The sequence below is a fragment of the Urocampus carinirostris genome, chromosome 20 (assembly GCF_059441175.1).
Source record: "Urocampus carinirostris isolate Australia breed hairy pipefish chromosome 20, RoL_Ucar_1.0, whole genome shotgun sequence".
Lineage (NCBI taxonomy): Eukaryota > Metazoa > Chordata > Actinopteri > Syngnathiformes > Syngnathidae > Urocampus > Urocampus carinirostris.
Window position 1 is genome coordinate 26,555,975 of NC_142368.1, and position 20,448 is coordinate 26,576,422.

The window sequence follows — 20,448 nt, forward strand, 5'->3', positions numbered from 1 at the left end:
TTATCTGCTTAGGGAGGTAGCAATTTTGGTAATTAATTCTGTGTAAAGAAGAAAGTTCAAGAGAAAAAAAAAAATCCTGATTAGTTGGCTACTTTTATACATAATTATTATGCTAGAAAGAAATACAAACTTGTTTACACAATGAACTTACCTATACAGGCTACTGCCTCCTGAGCCACAAACGAGTAATTCCTATTTTTGACACATTGATGAGATCACCTCCTAAAATAAAGATAAATGCATTATTTTGTACAGCATATTAAAATATATTTTAAGTCTCCATATCAGACTTTTCGTAGTTCCTACATTACCTCATTAGATGGCGAGCTGAGAGCAGGGTCCGTATGGGTGCTTGAAAGACTTGAAAATGCTTGAATTTTTATGTTTTTTTTTTTCAAGGATTCAAAAGTTAAATGCTTGTCAATGCTTTAAATTGATGCTGTGTTTTTTCTGCAAAATTGGCTGGAAGTCCTAAAAAGTGCTTAAATTTGCCCATGAAAAATGTGTACAAACCCTGTGAGAGTCTTCATAAACATTTTTCATTATCCATTTGGATGATCATCAATAAACATTAATAAACAAGCCTTGATCCATGACAAAATATGACAATCTACTGTTTCCCCCCGTGCTGCTTGGACTTGTAGTTCCTATCACAGGTAGGTATCTGAACACAAACATCAACACATTTAGTGCTATTGACCACAAAATACTTCAATTCTTATTTTCCTATTTTAGGTAACCATGCAGTTGAAGAGTTTGATGATCATTTGTTTAATGACATGACAACAGGGTCGGAGAGTAACGGATTACATGCTAGGGCGTAACGTAATCAGGATACTAAATCAAAGTAATTGTATTACTTTACATTTACAGACAAAAGATGTAATCATATTACAGGTGCTTTAAGTTAAATATTGATTACAGGATTACGATTTTATTTAAAACTTGTGATGTCTAGCAAGTGATGTGTTCAGGGACATTTGGTTAATTTGAATAATTATATTCTTTTTGCATTTCCAGTTAATTATTGTTCAAAATCCACTATTTGATAACTGTATTGTTATCTTCTGAGAATAATTAACTTAGCCCAAGGAATCTGAATACTTTCAAAAGGTTTTGGCATTTCCATGTCAAACAAGTAAAAATCTTTGTTGGGAATTTAAAAAATGAGAATTGGTGTGTTTAAAACAATAATGTGTTCTTTCCATCCTCTTAATGTAAACTAAAAATGAATATATCTTGTCTGCCATGTGAAAGAGAAGATTTAATTTTTGCTTAATAAACTATTGTACGTGGTTAAAATTTAAGCACTTTTTCGTAAGACTACAAACAACTACCTAACCTTGGTTTCCTCCAATTCCTTTTAAAGGTTACATCGTTTATTTATGCTAAACACAATTTAGTAATTTTATTTTCATTGTTTTTGTCTTTGATTAGCATATTTGGTATCGGGAGTAATCCAAAGTAATCAAAAGTAATCCCGTTACTTTACTTCAATATTATAGTATTCCGATTACGTTACTGATTACATTTTACTGATTACATTTTTCAACAGGTATTTAGCAACTGTATCGGATTACAGTTTTTAAAGTAACCCTCCCAACCCTGCATGATAATAATTCCACATATTTTTCTGGCTAGACGAGAATCATAGCGCCTCAGCAGCAGAGAACAGCAGGCTTCTGGATGTCCCCCGCTATCACTGCGAGGGGACTGAATCTCCTTACCAGACGGGACAGTTGCACCCGGCTATCCGAGTTGCTGACCTCCTGCAACACATCAACTTGATGAAGACCTCCGACAGCTACGGCTTTAAGGAGGAGTACGAAGTTAGTGGGAAAGGATTCTGAAGTTTTAACGCTTATCATATATTATATGCTTTAATGTTTTTCTATTTTGCCTGTATTATTTGTGATCCAGAGTTTTTTTGAAGGCCAGTCGGCAACCTGGGACGCGGCGAAGAAGGATCAAAACCGCACCAAGAACCGTTACGGCAACATTATTGCATGTGAGCACATTTGGTCTAAGAATTACCGTATTTTCCGCACCATAAGGCGCACCTAAAAGTCTTATTTTTTTTCAAAAGCTGACCATGCGCCTTATAATACAGTGCGCCTTATTTATGGATCAATATTAAATCGCAAAGTCTTGCAACTAACTTGCAGCCGCCGACTAGATTTCCCCCCGAACGTCAAGTAATCCACGGTGTATGCTGGGATTTATTTACCGGCGTTTCATTGGCTAACCAATGTGTCAATCATCATTTGAATCGATCACTATTGGCTAAAGTTATTCGGAGGTCAAGGGGCGGATCCTTTTTATCATTTACAGGCTGGCATTGGCTTAAACTGTAAAACAAAGCCTGCAATTGGCCGAAAAAGATGTGTCAATCATCAGTTGAATCGATCACTATTGGCTAAAGTTATTCGGAGGTCAAGGGGCAGATCCTTTTTATCATTTACAGGCTGGCATTGGCTTAAACTGTAATACAAAGCCTGCAATTGGCCGAGAAAGATGTGTGAATCATCAGTTGAATCGATCACTATTGGCTAAAGTTATTCGGAGGTCAAGGGGCGGATCCTTTTTATCATTTACAGGCTGGCATTGGCTTAAACTGTAAAACAAAGCCTGCAATTGGCCGAAAAAGATGTGTCAATCATCAGTTGAATCGATCACTATTGGCTAAAGTTATTCGGAGGTCAAGGGGCGGATCCTTTTTATCATTTACAGGCTGGCATTGGCTTAAACTGTAAAACAAAGCCTGCAATTGGCCGAAAAAGATGTGTCAATCATCAGTTGAATCGATCACTATTGGCTAAAGTTATTCGGAGGTCAAGGGGCGGATCCTTTTTATCATTTACAGGCTGGCATTGGCTGAAGCGGCAAAACAAAGCCTGCAATTGGCCGAAAAAGATGAATGCGTCTAGCACGTGGTTTGACGGCATACAGAAAGCATTTTTTTACTATTCTGTATTTGTAAATATTTTATTCTCCTGGATTTACTAAACTCACGATTACAAGAGGACCATGGCTGCACATTATTATTGAACACAACGACTTCGGTGAGCTACCCTGGCTATATATTTTCCCAGTATCTTGTTTCAGACTGAACTCAATGTTTCTGTGATAAGCAGTGCAGATAATGGATGGAATGGAGTGTCTATTTTTAAATTAAACTCAATTCCAAGTGTTTATTGTCATATGCACAGTAAAGTTGCGAGCGAAAAAGAAAATAGAAACTAAGGAATGGTTGGCATTTCTTGAATCCCAAGACTTTAACCTTCCGAATGATATTTGAAACGATGCATTTGAGTGACATCGTACGGACACCGCATCCGCACGTGTCTTCGACACGTATTTGCTTCTTTGCAAGATTTGGGAATGTTAAGGGGGTAATAAGTTTGACTGAATCATCTGACTGTTTTGTCGACGTTCCCATTGTAGCGCCTTATAATCCGGTGCGCCTTATCTATGGAAGATATAGGATCAAAAACTATTTTTGGGGGGTGCGCCCTATAACCCGGTGCGCCCTATAGTGCGGAAAATATGGTAGTTACAGGGTTCGTACGGGTGCTTGAAATCCTTGAAAACACTTGAATTTTAATGTTTTCAAGATTTGGAAAGCGCTTGAATATTGGGTGAAGTGCCTGTAAATGCTAGCCGTGTTTCTCGCAGTATGACTCAATAGACCACACATTAAATGAAGAAAAAGCAAACAAGTCTACTTAAAGATGATGCTGACAGGCCTGCTCTGGTGGCTTCGCTTTGCAATTGCATTTCTTCTTCCCTTGTGATGTGAAGCAGCATCGCCCCCTATAGATGCATGAGAGCAAGACCAAGATGCTGGATACTGGAAAATTGGGAAAATTGGCTTTGAAAGTGCCAAAAAAGTGCTTTAATTTGACCATGAAAAGGGTGTATGAACTCCATATTTTCACAATCTAAATATAATTCTAAATATAATTCTAAAGATTTTGACAATATTAATATGATATTTTCATTTGTTTTCCTAACCTAAGAAAATAAAATTTATAATTTACTATAGGAGTTATTCTCAATATTATATCTGCTCAAGAAAAAAATAATTGTAAACAAAACGGCCGTAATCGGACAATCTCGCTCACTTTTATTTCATTAGTTTACGAGCAAAACATGTAAAATATCGATAAGCAGAAAAAAAAAATCAATGAGCAAATTGGTCTCAGTAACAGATTTTTTTGCCCTTATTAAGGCAATGGTTAGGGGGTACCTAGCTAAAATATAACTATGGGTTCACGATTCACTTAACTGCTGGGGCACCACTTGCTTTGGCGTCTCTTGGGCAAGTACAGCCTGATCATCACTTTCCAAGCTGTTTTTTGAACAGGGACTTTTTCCCCCACATGAAACAGATTGTAATGGCTTGTACAGTTGCCAGTAGCAGGGGAAAACTGATCTGACCCAGATAAAGCAACTTCTGTCATGATTACTGATTGGGCACCTGCGGCTGCCCCGGTGGCGCCAACAGCCCTAGTCGCTGATTGGCTCCTTGCTACCTTTTAAACCCCCGACTCCCTGTTACCGGCGTCCGATCGTTGCGAACCTTCAGCTCCCGCTAAGGCAAGCCTTCCGAACCTGACTTTCTGTTTTTTGACTTCCGTACGTTTTCCGGCTTCGACCTGTTTCCGTTTGATCACGTCTCTGCTCCTGCGCCCCGGTAACCCGACCTGCTTTTCCCTCTTCGAAACCGCTATCGCTCGCCAGAGAAGTGCCACTTCCGCGTCCCGAGCGACCTGCTCCCCACAATCAACAATCACTGGATCGTGGGTGCCAGCTTACATCTCTTTTCAAATAAAACTAAGAAACTGACGCAATTGGGTTCCCGTCTCCGTTCCTGGTTCCTGACACCTTTTTTATCTGGTCACTGTTGATTTTGGGTTTAAAGCGCCATCCCGCTTTTCAGATATGATCAGGATTTCAGCATTGACGGGCAGGGGTGCATGACAATACTGATAGTTGGGGAAACTATTTTGTTCCGAAATGAGTCTCAAATGAGGTCATGAGATTGAACCTCCTGTGCGGAGTTTGCATGTTCGCCCCGGGCTTGCATGGGTTTCCTCCGGGCACTCCGGTTTCCTCCCACATTCCAAAAACATGCATGTCAGGTTAATCGGCCGGCAGAAATTGTCCCTAGGTGTAAATGAGCGAGTGAGTTGTCTGTCCCTTTGTGCCCTGCGACTGGCTGGCAACCAGTTCAGGGTGTCTCCTGCCCACCGCCCAAAGATAGCTGGGATGGGCGCCAGCACCCCCGCGACCCTACTGAGGATAAGCGGTGCAGATAATGGATGGATGGATGGATGGATTGATGAGTCTCAAATGTTTCTTTTTTCTCATCTATCTCATGTTGTCTTTTTATCCCCATTTATCCCACTCTCCACACTTTGCCTTAGTCTCTGACTTTGTCTCTTCAGATGATCATTCAAGGGTCATTCTGCAGCCAATTGAGGACGACCCCTCCTCTGACTACATCAACGCCAACTACATCGATGTAAGTGGCAACGCGCCAAATGCTTCTCTCGGCTCCCAACGAAACCAACGAAACCACACTCCCTCGCTCGTATGTCAGGCCTCTATACCTTTAATTGCATCCATGGCTCCATTTTCAACCATCCCACAACATTTTAACATCTCTCGTTTGTTGTCATTGTCTTAGACTCAATCATTTTTATAATATTTTTTGTTTCTTATTCATTTGTTTATGCTATAACAATTACTGTGATATATTGATATAAAATTGCATCAAAGAATGATTGACACTTTGGGGCTCGAATTTTGGGCTGGTCGCCAGCCTGGCTCAGGCTCGGGCTTAAGATCTTACCTCTAATGTACGACAGAATGGCCAAATTTTGTGGTAATTTTATCATAATAGCTATGACAACATTTCTTTTTATTATCTATAATACTTAATACTTTCCCCATGCTGTAGTTTGAGGTTTTGCTATTGGGCATATACCAGGGGTTATTAGCACAGATACATGAAATATAACATGTTAATAAATGCCGTGCGATTATAAAAATGTTATTTTGCAGAACTTGAATGTATCAAAAGTATCAGCTGTATTAATATCAGGCATTTCCATTTGCGACTACAAAAGTTGACTATTTTCACTGAAAAGTCGTATGAATTTGTTTTGATTTTTAAATTGTTCAGTTTATTTTCTTAATTGTTCTTTCTAATTGGTTTTGTCCATCAATCACTTTTTGTTAATCAAACCCCAGCTTTATCATTTGCTTCAGTGCTATCTTCAACCACTTTCATTTCTCCACCTGCAGTCATCCTTGCAACGCTTATAACTTAATTTTATTATTGGTGTATTTTCTGTACTGTGTTAATACATTGCGCTCTACCACTTAACGGCAAACTAGAACTAGTAGACTGGACATAATCTGTTATTTTATAACAACCTAGTAATTATGTCAAAGGGATCAAACATGACTCTTGGGATTTGATGTCAGTGTCCTTTGGAATATGTCCTTTCTCTCTAAACTAATTCTAGTTTGAATTTGTTATGTGTCTGTGTGTCATGTCCATGCACGTCACATTAATGCAACTTTTCCCTTACTGGTTGACCCTCACTGACATTTGCTCTCTTTCTTTCCTTCCTTCTTTTCTTCCACTCGTTCTTTCTGCCTGTGGCTTGGCTTGTAGATTTGGCTGTACAGGGATGTAAGTATCACTGCTGTACCCATTCATCTGTTTACATCCGTTTCACGACACCAAGCTCAAGGCCAGGCTTTCGTCTCCACCTTTTGAGATTTCACCTCATGACACATTTTGTTTCCTTTCAATTTGCACCGCCACTATCGCGCTCACATAATTCCTTTTTGTGTTTCATGCTCCTTGTTTAACGGGCTGTTGATTTGAATTTAGTTTAAAAAGATCAGGAACTATTGAGTCAAAACATATCAATTTACTTTTAACGGTGGGGTGCATCGTTTGAGCTGTCTTTACAAAGTTGAAAGTTACATATGTAAGTTCAAAGAGCCCTTATGCTTTATATTCCATTGCGCCTGTCTGCTTTTATCTGACTTTTACAAGACCTGTATGGGTGGGAACACATTAGGTTTGAGGACAGAGGGCTAGGGGGAGTGGTGGAGAAAGACGTCAGGCTCGTCCCTCCAGGTTTTATTTTTGTCAGGGGAGCATAAAAATAGTAAAGGTAGGGAAAGTCCTGTTTCAATTACAGTCCAAAAATGAAAAAAGAAATTTGTATTCAAGCCAGTCTAAGAATTTACTTGTACTTGCACGTAAATCATAGACAGGCTGTATAAGGCTGCAATCATGATGGCAAAGAGTAACAAACATTTATAATCCTGAAATCAACCGGTTTTAAGTTTTAAAATTACCGTAAATTCCGGACTATAAGCCGCTACTTTTTTCCCAAATTTTCAACCCTGCAGGTTATTCTGAGATGCGGACAATTTATGTAATTTTTTTAACGGCCGCCAGCGGCGCTCGAGTACAAATGGTAAGATTTAGACCGGTGGAATATATGCACCGAGGAAGATCACAACTTCTGAGCGTAAACATACCTTCATCGTTGCAAATTGCGCAAAATAAGGCTCATTACGCAGCTTCCAGCTTAAAAGCAAATGGGCATATTGCTGGGATGTATCGAAGTAAGGGAGCGTGGGACGACGTCATAAGTTTCTTTCCGACATTGAGAAATACAACTTAGATGTCATTGACAGGGAGGAAGAAGCGGATGGTCTGCCGTGAGGGGGGGATTTTTTAAGGGTTATTGTTCTATCTTCTTTATTCATTATCCATTATCTGTTATCGGTCAGTTCATAATACGCTACAAAGCCTAGGAGCCGGGACTCTTACTCTCAGCCAAAAGGCCAAGCTAAGGTCCTAGCCCTAAAGCCTTGCTGCGATCATTGCGAATGCACCGTTCCCGGAGGTACTGCAATACCGGGCCGATGCAATACCGGGCCGATGCGTGGAGTGGACAGAGCAAGCTCTTATTCCATCTCTGGATTGCAAAAATCGTACCGAAACACTTTAGGAATCTGACTGTTGTGGGGGTTTTGGGGGTTTTTAAGGGTTATTGATCTATCTTTGTTATTCATTATCCATTATCCGTTATCGGTCAGTTCATAATACGCTACAAAGCCTAGGAGCCGGGACACTTACTCTCAGCCAAAAGGCCAAGCTAAGGTCCTAGCCCTAAAGCCTTGCTGCGATCATTGCGAATGCACCGTTCCCGGAGGTACTGCAATACCGGGCCGATGCAATACCGGGCCGATGCGTGGAGTGGACAGAGCAAGCTCTTATTCCATCTCTGGATTGCAAAAATCGTACCGAAACACTTTAAGAATCTGACTGTTGTGGGGGTTTTTAAGGGTTATTGATCTATCTTCGTTATTCATTATCCATTATCCGTTATCGGTCAGTTCATAATACGCTACAAAGCCTAGGAGCCGGGACACTTACTCTCAGCCAAAAGGCCAAGCTAAGGTCCTAGCCCTAAAGCCTTGCTGCGATCATTGCGAATGCACCGTTCCCGGAGGTACTGCAATACCGGGCCGATGCAATACCGGGCCGATGCGTGGAGTGGACAGAGCAAGCTCTTATTCCATCTCTGGATTGCAAAAATCGTACCGAAACACTTTAAGAATCTGACTGTTGTGGGGGTTTTTAAGGGTTATTGATCTATCTTCGTTATTCATTATCCATTATCCGTTATCGGTCAGTTCATAATACGCTACAAAGCCTAGGAGCCGGGACACTTACTCTCAGCCAAAAGGCCAAGCTAAGGTCCTAGCAGCGGATGGTCTGTCGTGGACACTAATGAATACGGTATTTATTTTCTTAACAGACTAATTTGCTGGTATGTGAGCTGGCAGTTTTTTATAGCTTGCCACTCATTGCACATTGCTCTCTGCACTATGGTAATTACAGCGTTATTGTTACAGTGTTAATGTTACTGTGTACCTGACTTGTTAACCTGACTGCCCATTTTGCACATCTGGTTAGCTACTCTTCTTGCACTATCGGCACTATGGTAAAATACTATACGTAGCCAATTACAATACAACTTTATTTATATCTGTACATTCAAGGAAACTGTGGGGGTCAGATGCATCGACATTTCGTTCTGTATACACGTGTACTAGAATGACAATAAAGTAGATCTGAATCTGAATCTGAATCTGTGTTGTTAGTAGCGTGAGGCTACCTCCCAAAGGCACGGTTTAGGATGAAAATTATATTATTATTATTAAAGCTTTGAAAACTCTCGATGTACCGTCTTTCTTTGTAAATATGTGTAATATGTATTTGCAACTGTATATTTTTGTAATGTATTTATTTGTATTTATTTGAGACACTTATTCTGCACGAGCAAATTAAAAAAGAGGGGCGGAGCAAACGTGGGCTGATGGGAAAGTGGGGACCGGTAAAGGTGAGTTTTTGTTGACACGGCGGACAATAATGGATATATATTTTTCCCACCCTTACTTTTGGAAATATACACTTTTTTTCCTTGGATTACTATCAACGGGCACCTAGAATCTGCAGGTCTGCAACAAATTTTAAGTACCCATATCATTTTGCGTTCAATTTGGAGACTGTGATTTTTGGACTGTGCTTCAATGAAGGACATTGAGAGCTATGCCCTTGCACAATAGTATTGCCTTTTACACGCTGGTTAATTACTGTTAAAAGAAAATAACTCTGAAATTGTTTAATTGATGTTGAAAATGTCAGGAAAAAATGTTAAAACGTCATATCGTCACGTCATATTGTCAGATATAAAAAAATTGTGAATATGCTTGATGGCTGTGTTTTGCTGCTGTTGGTGTCGGTGGATTTGTTCAGACCGAGGACAATCGACTTTGGCCTGGACGGATCTATTGACACTAACAAAGATGTTATATAATGAAATTGTGAATATGTTTGATTGCTAATAAGATTTTCGAGAAGGTTTGTTCAAACCTCACTTTGTGTTTGCTGTTAAAAACGTAATATTGGAATATTATATTGTGAATGTGCTTAATTGCTGTTGAGATTGTCATGATTGTTTTCTGTTTTTAGTGTCAATAAATTTGTTCAAACCAAAAAAAAAAAAAAAAAAAAAAAAAAAAAAACATTGATGCCAACTGTGACTCTAGAATTGCGCACTATGTCACGTCATATTACGGTGCATTCGCAATGATTGCAACAAGGCTTTAGGGCTAGGACCTTAGCTTAGCCTTTTGGCTGAGAGTAATTGTCCTGGCTCCTAGGCTTTGTAGCATATAATGAACTGACTGATAACGGATAATCGATAATGAATAACGAAGATAGATCAATAACCCTTAAAAACCCCCCATTTAAGCGTGGGTTACGGCGCTATGGACTGTGTTCTTCTTAGCTTGGCCTTTGGCCTTGATGCTAAGTCCTTAGCTTGGCCTTTTGTGTACTTTCTATGAAGTCACTATCTTTGATTTTTGCATTTCGGAGATGGAATATGAGCTTGCTCTGTCCACTCCACGCATCGGCCCGGTATTACAGTACCTCCGGGAACGGTGCATTCGCAATGATCGCAGCAAGGCTTTAGGGCTAGGACCTTAGCTTGGCCTTTTGGCTGAGAGTAAGTGTCCCGGCTCCTAGGCTTTGTAGCGTATTATGAACTGACCGATAACGGATAATGGATAATGAATAACGAAGATAGATCAATAACCCTTAAAAACCCCTAAAAACCCCATTTAGTTTCAATCGCGGGACTTGAAGTTTGGTTTGGACTAATTTCGTGTTTTGTTTTTTTTACGTATGTGAATGCGGCTTATATGCAGGTTATGCGGCTTGTGTATGGACAAAATCGATAACCGAGGTCCCACTGTATAATTGGTTATATTAACTAATAAGGGTGCTAGTTCTAATTTGTGACTTGAGTAAAGACTATCAATTTGAATAAGGAATTTTGAAAATACCTTTTCAATTAATTTACAGATGTATTTGAAACGAGGTTGGCATAGGAAACACGTTTTCTTTTCTATATCTACCTTAATGCTGTTGTATTGAAATGTCATTGGCACCCAACAAAAAACACTTTTTTTCCTTTTTTGTTTCTAGGGTTATCAGAGACCCAGCCACTACATAGCAACACAAGGTGATCTTTATTCAACCAAATAAAACTTGGAAAACGATGCAAAATCATTCTGAAACTGATGTAAGTCCAAGTACGTGTTTCCTAACCAAATCCCAAATGTGGCGTTTCGGTGTTAAGGCCCTGTGCATGAGACGGTTTATGACTTCTGGAGGATGGTGTGGCAGGAACAGTCAGCGTGCATTGTCATGGTGACCAATCTGGTGGAGGTCGGAAGGGTAAGATGGTGTTTCTTTACACTGATTGAAAAAATAAACATGTTCCGTTGGTTTAAGATCAGTGGATGGTGTAATTGTAACCTGTGCAGTCCTTTGAGACATTTTGTGATTAAGGGCTATACAAATAACTGTGACTTGACTTGAGAGTCTGGTGCAAAAACTGCTAAATATGGGCCTCTCTACATTAATCAATCAGTGGGTAGAGGACTTTCTAACAGATTGTACACAAACAGTCAAGCTTAGAAATTCCTGCTGCTCTACCATTACACTCAGTACCGGTCCTTCACAAGAGTGTGTATTGAGTCCCCTTTTATTCACTCCCTATACATTCGACTGCACCTGACCCATTCCTCGAATAGCATCATCAAGGTCTCTGATAAAACCACTAAAGTCAGACTCATCTTAGGGGAAGATGAGTCAAAGAACAGGGATGAGGTCAAAAGACTAACGGCGTGGTGTTAGATGAACAACCTCCCACTGAACACCATAAAAATGAAGGAGATAATCCTGGACTTCAGGAAGGGTAGAGCGGTACCAGCCCCGCTTCACAACAGGGACAGATCTCAAAAGACCTCTCCCGGTCGGCCAACACCGCAGCAGCGACTCCACTTCCTGAAAATGCTCAGGAGGGACGACCTGAAGGAGAAGCTGCTGGTGAAATTCTACAGCCCCACCATAGAGAGCATCCTAACATACTGCATCACGGCGTGGTACACAGGATGATCTGCAGCGGGCAGAAAAGCCCTACAGAGGATTATAAACGCAGTCAAAAAGATCATCAGCTGCCCTCTGCCCAGCCTCTGCCACCCCTCTTTGCCTCTGCAGAGCTAAACACATCCTGAAGGACTCCCAGGCTACCGCATTTTCTAACTTTTACCATCAGGCTGAGCGTTCAGATCCCACATAGCCCAAACGAACAGACTGAGGGAAAGCTTCTTCACCAAAGCTATCAACACACTACTGTAAACCACAGTTTTGGAAAACAGTTTTAGGTGCAATGTCCCAGATGTAATTGCAAAATCCAGGTTTCAAGTGCATTATCCTGATTGTGTATAATTTTAGATTTCAATACTTTATATTACAGGTTATGAGTGATGAACAACAAGAGTATGAGTATGGACGTTAAGAGGGGATTGTATGAGAGTGTGATTGTGCCGACTGTGTTGTATGGTGGAGAGACTTGGAGCCTGAACGCAGATTTAAGAAGGAAGTTGAATGTTTTTGAGATGAAGTGTTTGAGGACTATGTTAGGAGTGACAAGATTGGATAGACTGAGAAATGAAATTGTGAGAGACAGAACTGGAGTAGTCGTGGAACTGAGCAAGCGTGTTGATAAGAGAGTACTCGGTTGGTTTGGACACATGGACAGGATGGATGAGGAGCGAATGTTGAAGAGGATCTACAGAGCAGAAGTCAATGGAAGGAGACCAGGAGGAAGGCCGCGATTGACGTGGATGGATGGTGTTATGAGTGCACTGCAGGAAAGAGGTCTAAATATAATGAAAGCTATACCACTTGTTGGTGATAGAAAGGAGTAGAGAGGTGTTGTGAAAGGATAGTGGGATTGTGGACGCGTTCTTATGGATGGGCTGGGCACCCGTATGATGCGGCAGGGGTAAACCAGTGAAAGCTGTCGGGCCCTGCTGTTGAACAAAAGAGTGTGTTGTGTCACCCTGACCCGAGTGACATGGCCGCTTTCTGGTGTCCCGTTTCATCTGGAGTGACGAAAGCATGACCAACTTGGGTGCCGAGGTGCCTAACTTGTTTGGGTGTTTGGGCAATTGGGTTGGCCATGGTCCAAAAAATTTTGTGTGTTGTTTTTTTGTTTGTTATTTATTTCCCTTTTATTTTCTTTGTTATTTTATGTGTGTGTCTTGCTGTCGGTCACCCCTCTTAAAGGATATGACCAAGGTAGATAGTAGATAAATAGATATTACAGGTTAATACTTTATATTATTCAATTATTTATTTTTTATATTGTATTTTTGCCAACTGGAGTGCAACCCTAATTTCGTTGTAGCAGATTCTGATGGCGAGAAACTTCAGTCTCCAATTTTTTCTATTTTTTTTTCTAGGTTAAGTGCTACAAGTACTGGCCAGATGATGCTGAGGTGTACGGCGACTTCAAAGTGACCTTTGTTGAGGTGGAGCCACTTGCAGAATATGTGGTCCGCACATTCACATTGGAGAGGGTAAGTGGTGCACTTTATCAGAGAAATGAAAAATAATAAGTTGTATTTTTAACATCTAAACCCATCCACTTTCATGCTCCTCAGCGTGGCTTCAACGAGGTCCGAGAAGTCAAGCAGTTTCACTTTACTGGCTGGCCCGATCATGGTGTTCCATATCATGCCACGGGACTACTTTCCTTCATCCGCCGGGTCAAAATCTCCAATCCGCCCTCTGCGGGGCCCATTGTAGTCCACTGCAGGTTAGGCGAAACTTAACACAAATAAACACATAAAGAGAGGAATTGACAAATGTCGTATTTTTTTGGGACAGCGCCGGGGCAGGACGCACGGGTTGCTTTATTGTCATTGACATCATGTTGGACATGGCAGAGAGGGAAGGCGTTGTGGACATCTACAACTGTGTCAAGGCGCTTCGGTCCAGGAGGATCAACATGGTACAGACCGAGGTGACTGCATTACCCATCATTCATCCGCATCAACATGCTAGAGCCAGCCATGGTAAACGACACGCTGTTGGATCTGGGACACGCACGGTACTGGCTGAAGGGACCACCTCCATCACATCCTCCATCTCGTTTGTCCGTGATCTCAAATCGCCAGTCGATGCTAGTGTCAAAAATGCCAGCATTATTTCCAATCTTGAGGATTTTTCTTAAGCACTTCAAAAGGCTTCTTGAATGGCAATATATGCTGAGAGAAGCATAAGCCACAATGGCCAATTTTAAATACAACCAATGGATATCACCAAAGTCAGGTGCCACTCGCAAAGTACACACTGTAGCCATATTTGCAGACTACCATTAATCAACCTGAGAATATTTAGGAAACCCATCTATGTTATTTTACTTAAATTAGAATAATAATAATAATAATAATAATTTCCTTGTATTGTCATTCTGTGTAACAATGTACACAGAACGAAATGTCGATTGCACCTGACCCGTTGTAGCGAGCCGATGCAGCCGCAGCCAACAGAGGGCGCCGCCGACCACTTTTTAAGTCTTAGGAATGACTCGGCTGGGGCGCGAACCACCGACCTCCCAGTCTCAAAGCGGGCGCCTTACCATCTAGGCTACTGAGCTGGTCTAGGCTACTGGGTGCGCTGTTTAAAGACATACCAAAAAAGAAAGAAAAAAATGGACCTTTCTGTAATAGATATGAAATCTAACAGCAAATTTCCCATATTCAGGTAAACATTTTCATAAGACAATACAAATAAATACAAAATTTAAATAATTAAATCAATCATTTAAATTAATGTTTGCATGCTATTTATGTTACTTTCCAGTCTGCATGAGTTTCTTCAAGTTGAATTAACTGTATTGGAATGAATGGTAGATACCAGTTAACGATATCATTCCTAATACCAGCCCTTTTTAAGGTATTGGTACTTATGATGGTAAAAAAAAAACCTGGTTACCTTGGTAACCTCAAAGAAACAATCGTAATGGTTTGCATCGTAAGATTGTTGCTTCCTTCAAATAGAAACATTTTATAATAAAATACATGTAAAGTGCTGCGGTTGGCTGGCAACCAGTTCAGGGTGTCCCCTGCCCACTGCCCGATGATTACTGGGATGGGCTCCAGCACCCCCGCGACCCTACTGAGGATAAGCGGTGCAGCTATTGAGATGAGATGAGACATGTAAAGTGAGATCACCCAGACAAAAACTAGGTGTGCCAGGTTAATGATTTTTTGAAATGTATATATTTTTTTTGTTTTTATGCACAATTTTGCAAACCCTTACCCCAAAATTGCCCCTCTAAATAATTTCATTCATTCAATCCATAACTCCGCGTCCCATCCACCGCCAATCACTCCCTGTCCACCTTCTCACCTCCGTTAACTTAGTGCGGCGACAACGATGAACTCCTTGGAAATGTGTGCTCATGTTGGGGGGAAAAAAACACTCTTTCCTTCTGCAATCTCCAGGAGCAGTACATCTTTATCCACGATGCCATCTTGGAGGCGTGCCTCTGCGGCGAAACAGCCATTCCCGTCTGTGAGTTCAAGGCCGCCTTCTACGATCTCATCCGAATTGACTCCCAGACCAACTCTTCCCACCTCAAGGACGAGTTTCAGGTGTTTTTTCCATCAATGTTGATTAGGGCTGCAAAAACGAATTGATAAATTTGATTAAATCAATCATTAAATCATTGGAATAGAGTTTCATCATCGATTCGTTGTGACGTTGCCCTCAGTATTTGTATTACGACTTTGGTCCTGTAGAAGGCGCCTCGAGACCTTTGAAAAACAACATTAAAATATGCAACTTCCCACCTAAATATCATTCAGTCACACATTCACAACATCAAGAAAACTAAAGGACTACTTAAGTAAAGAAATAAAATAATAATAATAATAATACATCTGAACTAAATTCATAAAAATAATAACAATCAATTAGTTTAGTAATGATAATAGGAATAAAGAAAAAAAAATAGTAAGGAAATAGTTCAAGTCCTGTAGGGAAGCTTTAAAGGAGAATCCGATTTTTCCAAGCCTCACATTTTACAGTATTTCCTAGATCTGTTGTGTGATAGAGGGAATGTGTGTGTCCTTTTCAGGAGGATGGGTCTCCTCGCAAGTTGGTTGGAAAAGGAAATGACAATTGGTGCTGGTCTAAAGTGGAGCAGGGGTGGTGGGACTCTAATAAGGGCAATGAATAGGCCAAGGACTTTACTTAATATTTAAAAAATTGCAATCCAAAGGTCATTGGGGCGGCAGTAGCTCAGGAGGTAGAGCCATCGTTTTAGGATTAAGGGATCCCAGTTCGAATCCCGGCTTGTCCGTGTTACATGTCGAAGTGTCCTTGGGTAAGACATTGAACCCCCAATTACCCCCAATAAGCAGGTTAGCGCCTTACATGGCTGCACACATCACGGCCGCTATTGGGAAATGTGAAGCACAATGTAAAGCGCTTTGGGAAGTCATTGACTTGAAAAGCGCTATATAAATGCAGATCATTTCATTTCATCATTATGTTTTGGACAAGACCAAAACCTAAGTTGATCTAAATGATCAACTTGTGTCTGTTGCAAGATTATCGATTATTTGGCCATTAATAATATCATCAGTCACATACCTGTCAACCTCCACGGCTCCATGCCCGTACAAACTGTCGTATTTTCCCGTACAAAATACAAAATAATCGTTCACCATATTGTTTTTTTTTTGTTTTTGTTTTTTTTTTCCGGAATGATGCATGATGGGGAAGCCCCAGGCGGCAGACGCATGCGATTGACAAATTTGCGTTTTTCCGTACAGATTTCCTTGTACGTCGTACTCGTCTTAAAATGCATAAAAAACGTACTTTGTACGGCAAAAACGTACAGGTTGACAGGTATGCAGTCAACGCAGCCCTACTGTTGACGTTTATTTATTAAGAAATCCATTAAAACAAAAAGCGACTTTCCCACAACCTCCTTGACTTGTGGAGTACAATGAAGTCACTCTCATCTTTTCATTTGTTCTGCAGACTTTAAACTCAGTGACTCCTCAGCCTCAGGCAGAAGACTGCAGCATCGCTCTGTTGCCCAGGAACCAGGACAAAAACCGCTTCGTGGACGGCCTCCCGCCCGACAGGTGCCTGCCATTCCTCATCACCATCGACGGAGAAAGTAGCAACTATGTCAACGCTGCTCTCATGGACGTAAGTTTACATGCGTCCCAACGGACGTTTTAATACCTTGTAAGTTTAAACACTGTTTTAAAAATAACATTAGGAGAATCAAGTCTTTCCAATGATATGTAGAAAAAGGAACTACTGGTTAAATGTTTTGTAACATTCTACATCAGGGGTCAGGAACCTATGGCTCTCGAGCCGTATATGGCTTTTTTTCATAAGTACGTATGGCTCTATGATAAAACAGAAAGAGCGAATTTTTACAAGGTGTTGTTACATGTGAAGCCGATTGTTGCACATATGAAGCCAAGACAACACTGACTGTTGAAAGGGTTTGGTCCAGTATATATTGGACACAATTTTGACTACAGATTACAGTCAAGGTTTCACACCATCATCAATCTATTTTCATAGTTGAGACATTTGATGATTAAAAGCAACACACCATTAATTAAACACCCAAAAGCTCTAGCAAAGCACCCAGAGCAATCTGATTGGGTGAGAAGTAGGAATGGGCAGAGCCATACACAGGGCACGCACACTCTTTCTCCAAACACAGCGCTGTCTGCACTGAAGATAAATACGTTGGTATTATCGTTGGCAGTATATTGTGACTTTTTTACAAAAAAACTTTGCTTGCTCCTTGTTTTGAAACCATTATTTATGGGGAAAAAATGACAGTCAAAATTAGCCTCAAGACTCTTAAGTAACTTTGGGGGTAGAGGAATATTAAGCGGTATATTTATATCGATATGGGAGACAGGATCTGGCATTATATCTTATTTCATAGATTTTATAAATCATCAAACATCTCAGTGGAAATAAATGTGCTAAAAAATTTGCTTTTGTCTGGGCAGCGGTTTTGGCCGTTCTGTTGAATTGTGTCTTAAAATATATGGTGTGGCTCTTTCCCCCCCCAAAAAAAATCAAAATATTTTTGCTTTCATGGCCCTTTGGGTCAAAATGGTTCCCGACCCCTGGTCTACAGTTCAAAGAAATTAATAAAATGTTAAATATATATTTAAAAAATATCATTTAAAAATACTATTTAAAAATAATTAAATAAACCAAAAACCTTTGACCAGTAGAATACATTGTGTCACTTACACACATACAGTACAGTCTACCTTCCCTGTTTGTGTGATGCTGTGTCTGTAAACGAGAAAGCTAGAGACAAATCCAGGTTTTGATTCGAAAAGGGAAACTAGTTCCCTCCTTGGAGCGCAAAGCGAACTGGATGAATTGCTGAAAATAAAAGTGCTGTGAATGTAACACATTTCCATGGGATATATTTTTAACTTTTTTTAGTCTTCTTTTTCATAAGAACGCTGTATCTTCACCAGAATTTAGAAGGATGTAGATGGAAATGATTTTTCTTTTTACTTTAAAAATGCTTTGCATCTCTTTTGATGTTAAAATTAAGTCTTATTGCATTCTCAATTCAAATGTTAAGTTTCAATGACTGCTTCTGACGTCAAATTTTCATTTTCCTTATAATTGGCTCGCTGGCCAAGAGTTAATGTGCTTAACCGAAAACACGTTTGTAGCAGCTTTTTTTCTCCTACCTTTATGTTTTTTTTTAAATATATAATTCTTTTTGTTCCTGACATCCTCCTAAAGTCTCATGAGGAATATTTTTTGTATTATTTTATTTGTTTCTGATGTGAGCACTTGTAATGCATGCACGGTCGAATTTACTAAGGATACACGATAACTGTAGTTACTTGCCGACATGATTGTTTTTTGGATAATACTTCTCTACCAAAGTGCTTATTTTTTATTTTATTTTATATATTTATTTTGGGGGGGGGGCGTTCTTGGATTGATAAATATTTTAAGTTTCCCTCCCCTCCAAAATATAGTAAGTAAAATAATTTCTCAATTCAGCAATTAGTTTACTGTATGAATGTGTATATATATATATATATATATATATATATATATATATATATATGTATATGTGTATATGTATATGTGTATATGTATATGTGTATATGTATATATATATGTGTATATGTGTATATATATATATATGTATATGTGTATATATATATATGTATATGTGTATATATATATGTATATGTGTATATATATATGTATATGTGTATATATATATGTATATGTGTGTATATATATATATATATATATATATATATATATATATATGTATATGTGTATATATATGTATATGTGTATATATATGTATATGTGTATATATATGTATATATGTATATGTGTATATATATGTATATGTGTATATATATGTATATATATATATATATATGTATATGTGTATATATATATATATATATGTATATGTGTATATATATATATGTATATGTGTATATATATGTATATATGTATATGTGTATATATATGTATATGTGTATATATATGTATATATATATATATATATGTATATGTTTATATATATATATATATATATATATATATATATATATATATATACGTATATGTCTATGTATATATATATATGTATATATATATATATGTGGATATATGTGTATGTATATATATATATATATATATATATATATATATAGTAAGACCTCTGTTATCGCGGTTAATGGGGACCAAAACCACCCGCGATAAGTGAAAATCCGCGAAGTAGTGGCACACCTTCCAAAAAAAAAAAAAAAAAAAAATTATTATTATTTTTTAGACCCGGTTAATGGGGAACTAAACCACCTGCTAAAAATGAAAATCTGCGAAGTAGCGACGCCCCTTCATAAAAAAAAAAAATCTCATCTCTTTATCTGCACCGCTTATCCTTATTAGGGTCGCGGGGGGGCTGGAGCCCATCCCAGCCATCTCCGGGCAGTGGGCAGGGGACACCCTGAACTGGTTGCCAGCCAATCACAGCTGCAAATCACATTAGTTCTCGCAGCTTGCTGCGTTCTTCATCGACGCACGAGCCGAGTGATCCACCGCCAAGAGTCGTACAGCTGGGCGATTTTAAGTCCGCCCAGGACGATCGGAGACAAATTCACGGCAGGGTTTTTATTAGCGCCGCACCGCGGGTGCTGTTGGGTCGCTCCCACGAGCGAGCCCCTAACCCGCGGTGCGGGTATTTTCGGGCGTGATACGCACGACACCGACACAGTTACGGGGGTCCGCCCGCGGACGGCCGCCTGTCGTCGCGCCGCGCTACTGAGGTCGTCGGACGAGCGGGCTCCCCCCAGTTATGGGGGGTAGCCCGGTCACGCCCGCCACCTTTTCTCGCGTCGCGCCGTGTGACGCAGCGTCCGCCGAACTCGCTC

At 39.9% G+C, this 20,448-nt stretch overlaps 2 protein-coding genes and 5 pseudogenes across 16 annotated transcripts in view; 2 read left to right on the forward strand and 5 right to left on the reverse strand.

Moving 5' to 3' along the window:
- Nucleotides 1-20,448, forward strand: part of ptprk (protein tyrosine phosphatase receptor type K) — a 148,615-nt gene that overhangs the window by 119,662 nt on the left and 8,505 nt on the right. For 4 of the 15 annotated variants that reach the window (XM_088324973.1, XM_088324975.1, XM_088324978.1 and 1 more), the window contains 12 exons: nucleotides 645-656; nucleotides 1,642-1,829; nucleotides 1,921-2,008; nucleotides 5,451-5,596; nucleotides 6,689-6,706; nucleotides 11,099-11,135; nucleotides 11,253-11,350; nucleotides 13,426-13,542; nucleotides 13,627-13,781; nucleotides 13,853-13,988; nucleotides 15,475-15,624; nucleotides 17,021-17,194. In XM_088324973.1, coding sequence (XP_088181099.1) covers nucleotides 645-656; nucleotides 1,642-1,829; nucleotides 1,921-2,008; nucleotides 5,451-5,596; nucleotides 6,689-6,706; nucleotides 11,099-11,135; nucleotides 11,253-11,350; nucleotides 13,426-13,542; nucleotides 13,627-13,781; nucleotides 13,853-13,988; nucleotides 15,475-15,624; nucleotides 17,021-17,194 — 1,319 coding nt within the window. The remainder of the gene's footprint in view (nucleotides 1-644; nucleotides 657-1,641; nucleotides 1,830-1,920; nucleotides 2,009-5,450; nucleotides 5,597-6,688; nucleotides 6,707-11,098; nucleotides 11,136-11,252; nucleotides 11,351-13,425; nucleotides 13,543-13,626; nucleotides 13,782-13,852; nucleotides 13,989-15,474; nucleotides 15,625-17,020; nucleotides 17,195-20,448) is intronic. The other 11 variants (XM_088324980.1, XM_088324981.1, XM_088324984.1 and 8 more) reach the window with 7 other exon arrangements.
- Nucleotides 7,922-8,202, reverse strand: LOC148346742 (U2 spliceosomal RNA; annotated as a pseudogene).
- LOC148346743 (U2 spliceosomal RNA) lies at nucleotides 8,231-8,502 on the reverse strand (annotated as a pseudogene).
- LOC148346744 (U2 spliceosomal RNA) lies at nucleotides 8,531-8,802 on the reverse strand (annotated as a pseudogene).
- LOC148346745 (U2 spliceosomal RNA) lies at nucleotides 10,394-10,562 on the forward strand (annotated as a pseudogene).
- The window catches only part of dlgap2b (discs, large (Drosophila) homolog-associated protein 2b), a 226,557-nt gene continuing 221,490 nt past the window's right edge, over nucleotides 15,382-20,448 (reverse strand). Inside the window, exon 14 of the mRNA XM_088324989.1 lies at nucleotides 15,382-15,652. The gene's annotated coding sequence lies outside the window, so the exon portion shown is untranslated. The remainder of the gene's footprint in view (nucleotides 15,653-20,448) is intronic.
- Nucleotides 19,982-20,127, reverse strand: LOC148346747 (5.8S ribosomal RNA; annotated as a pseudogene).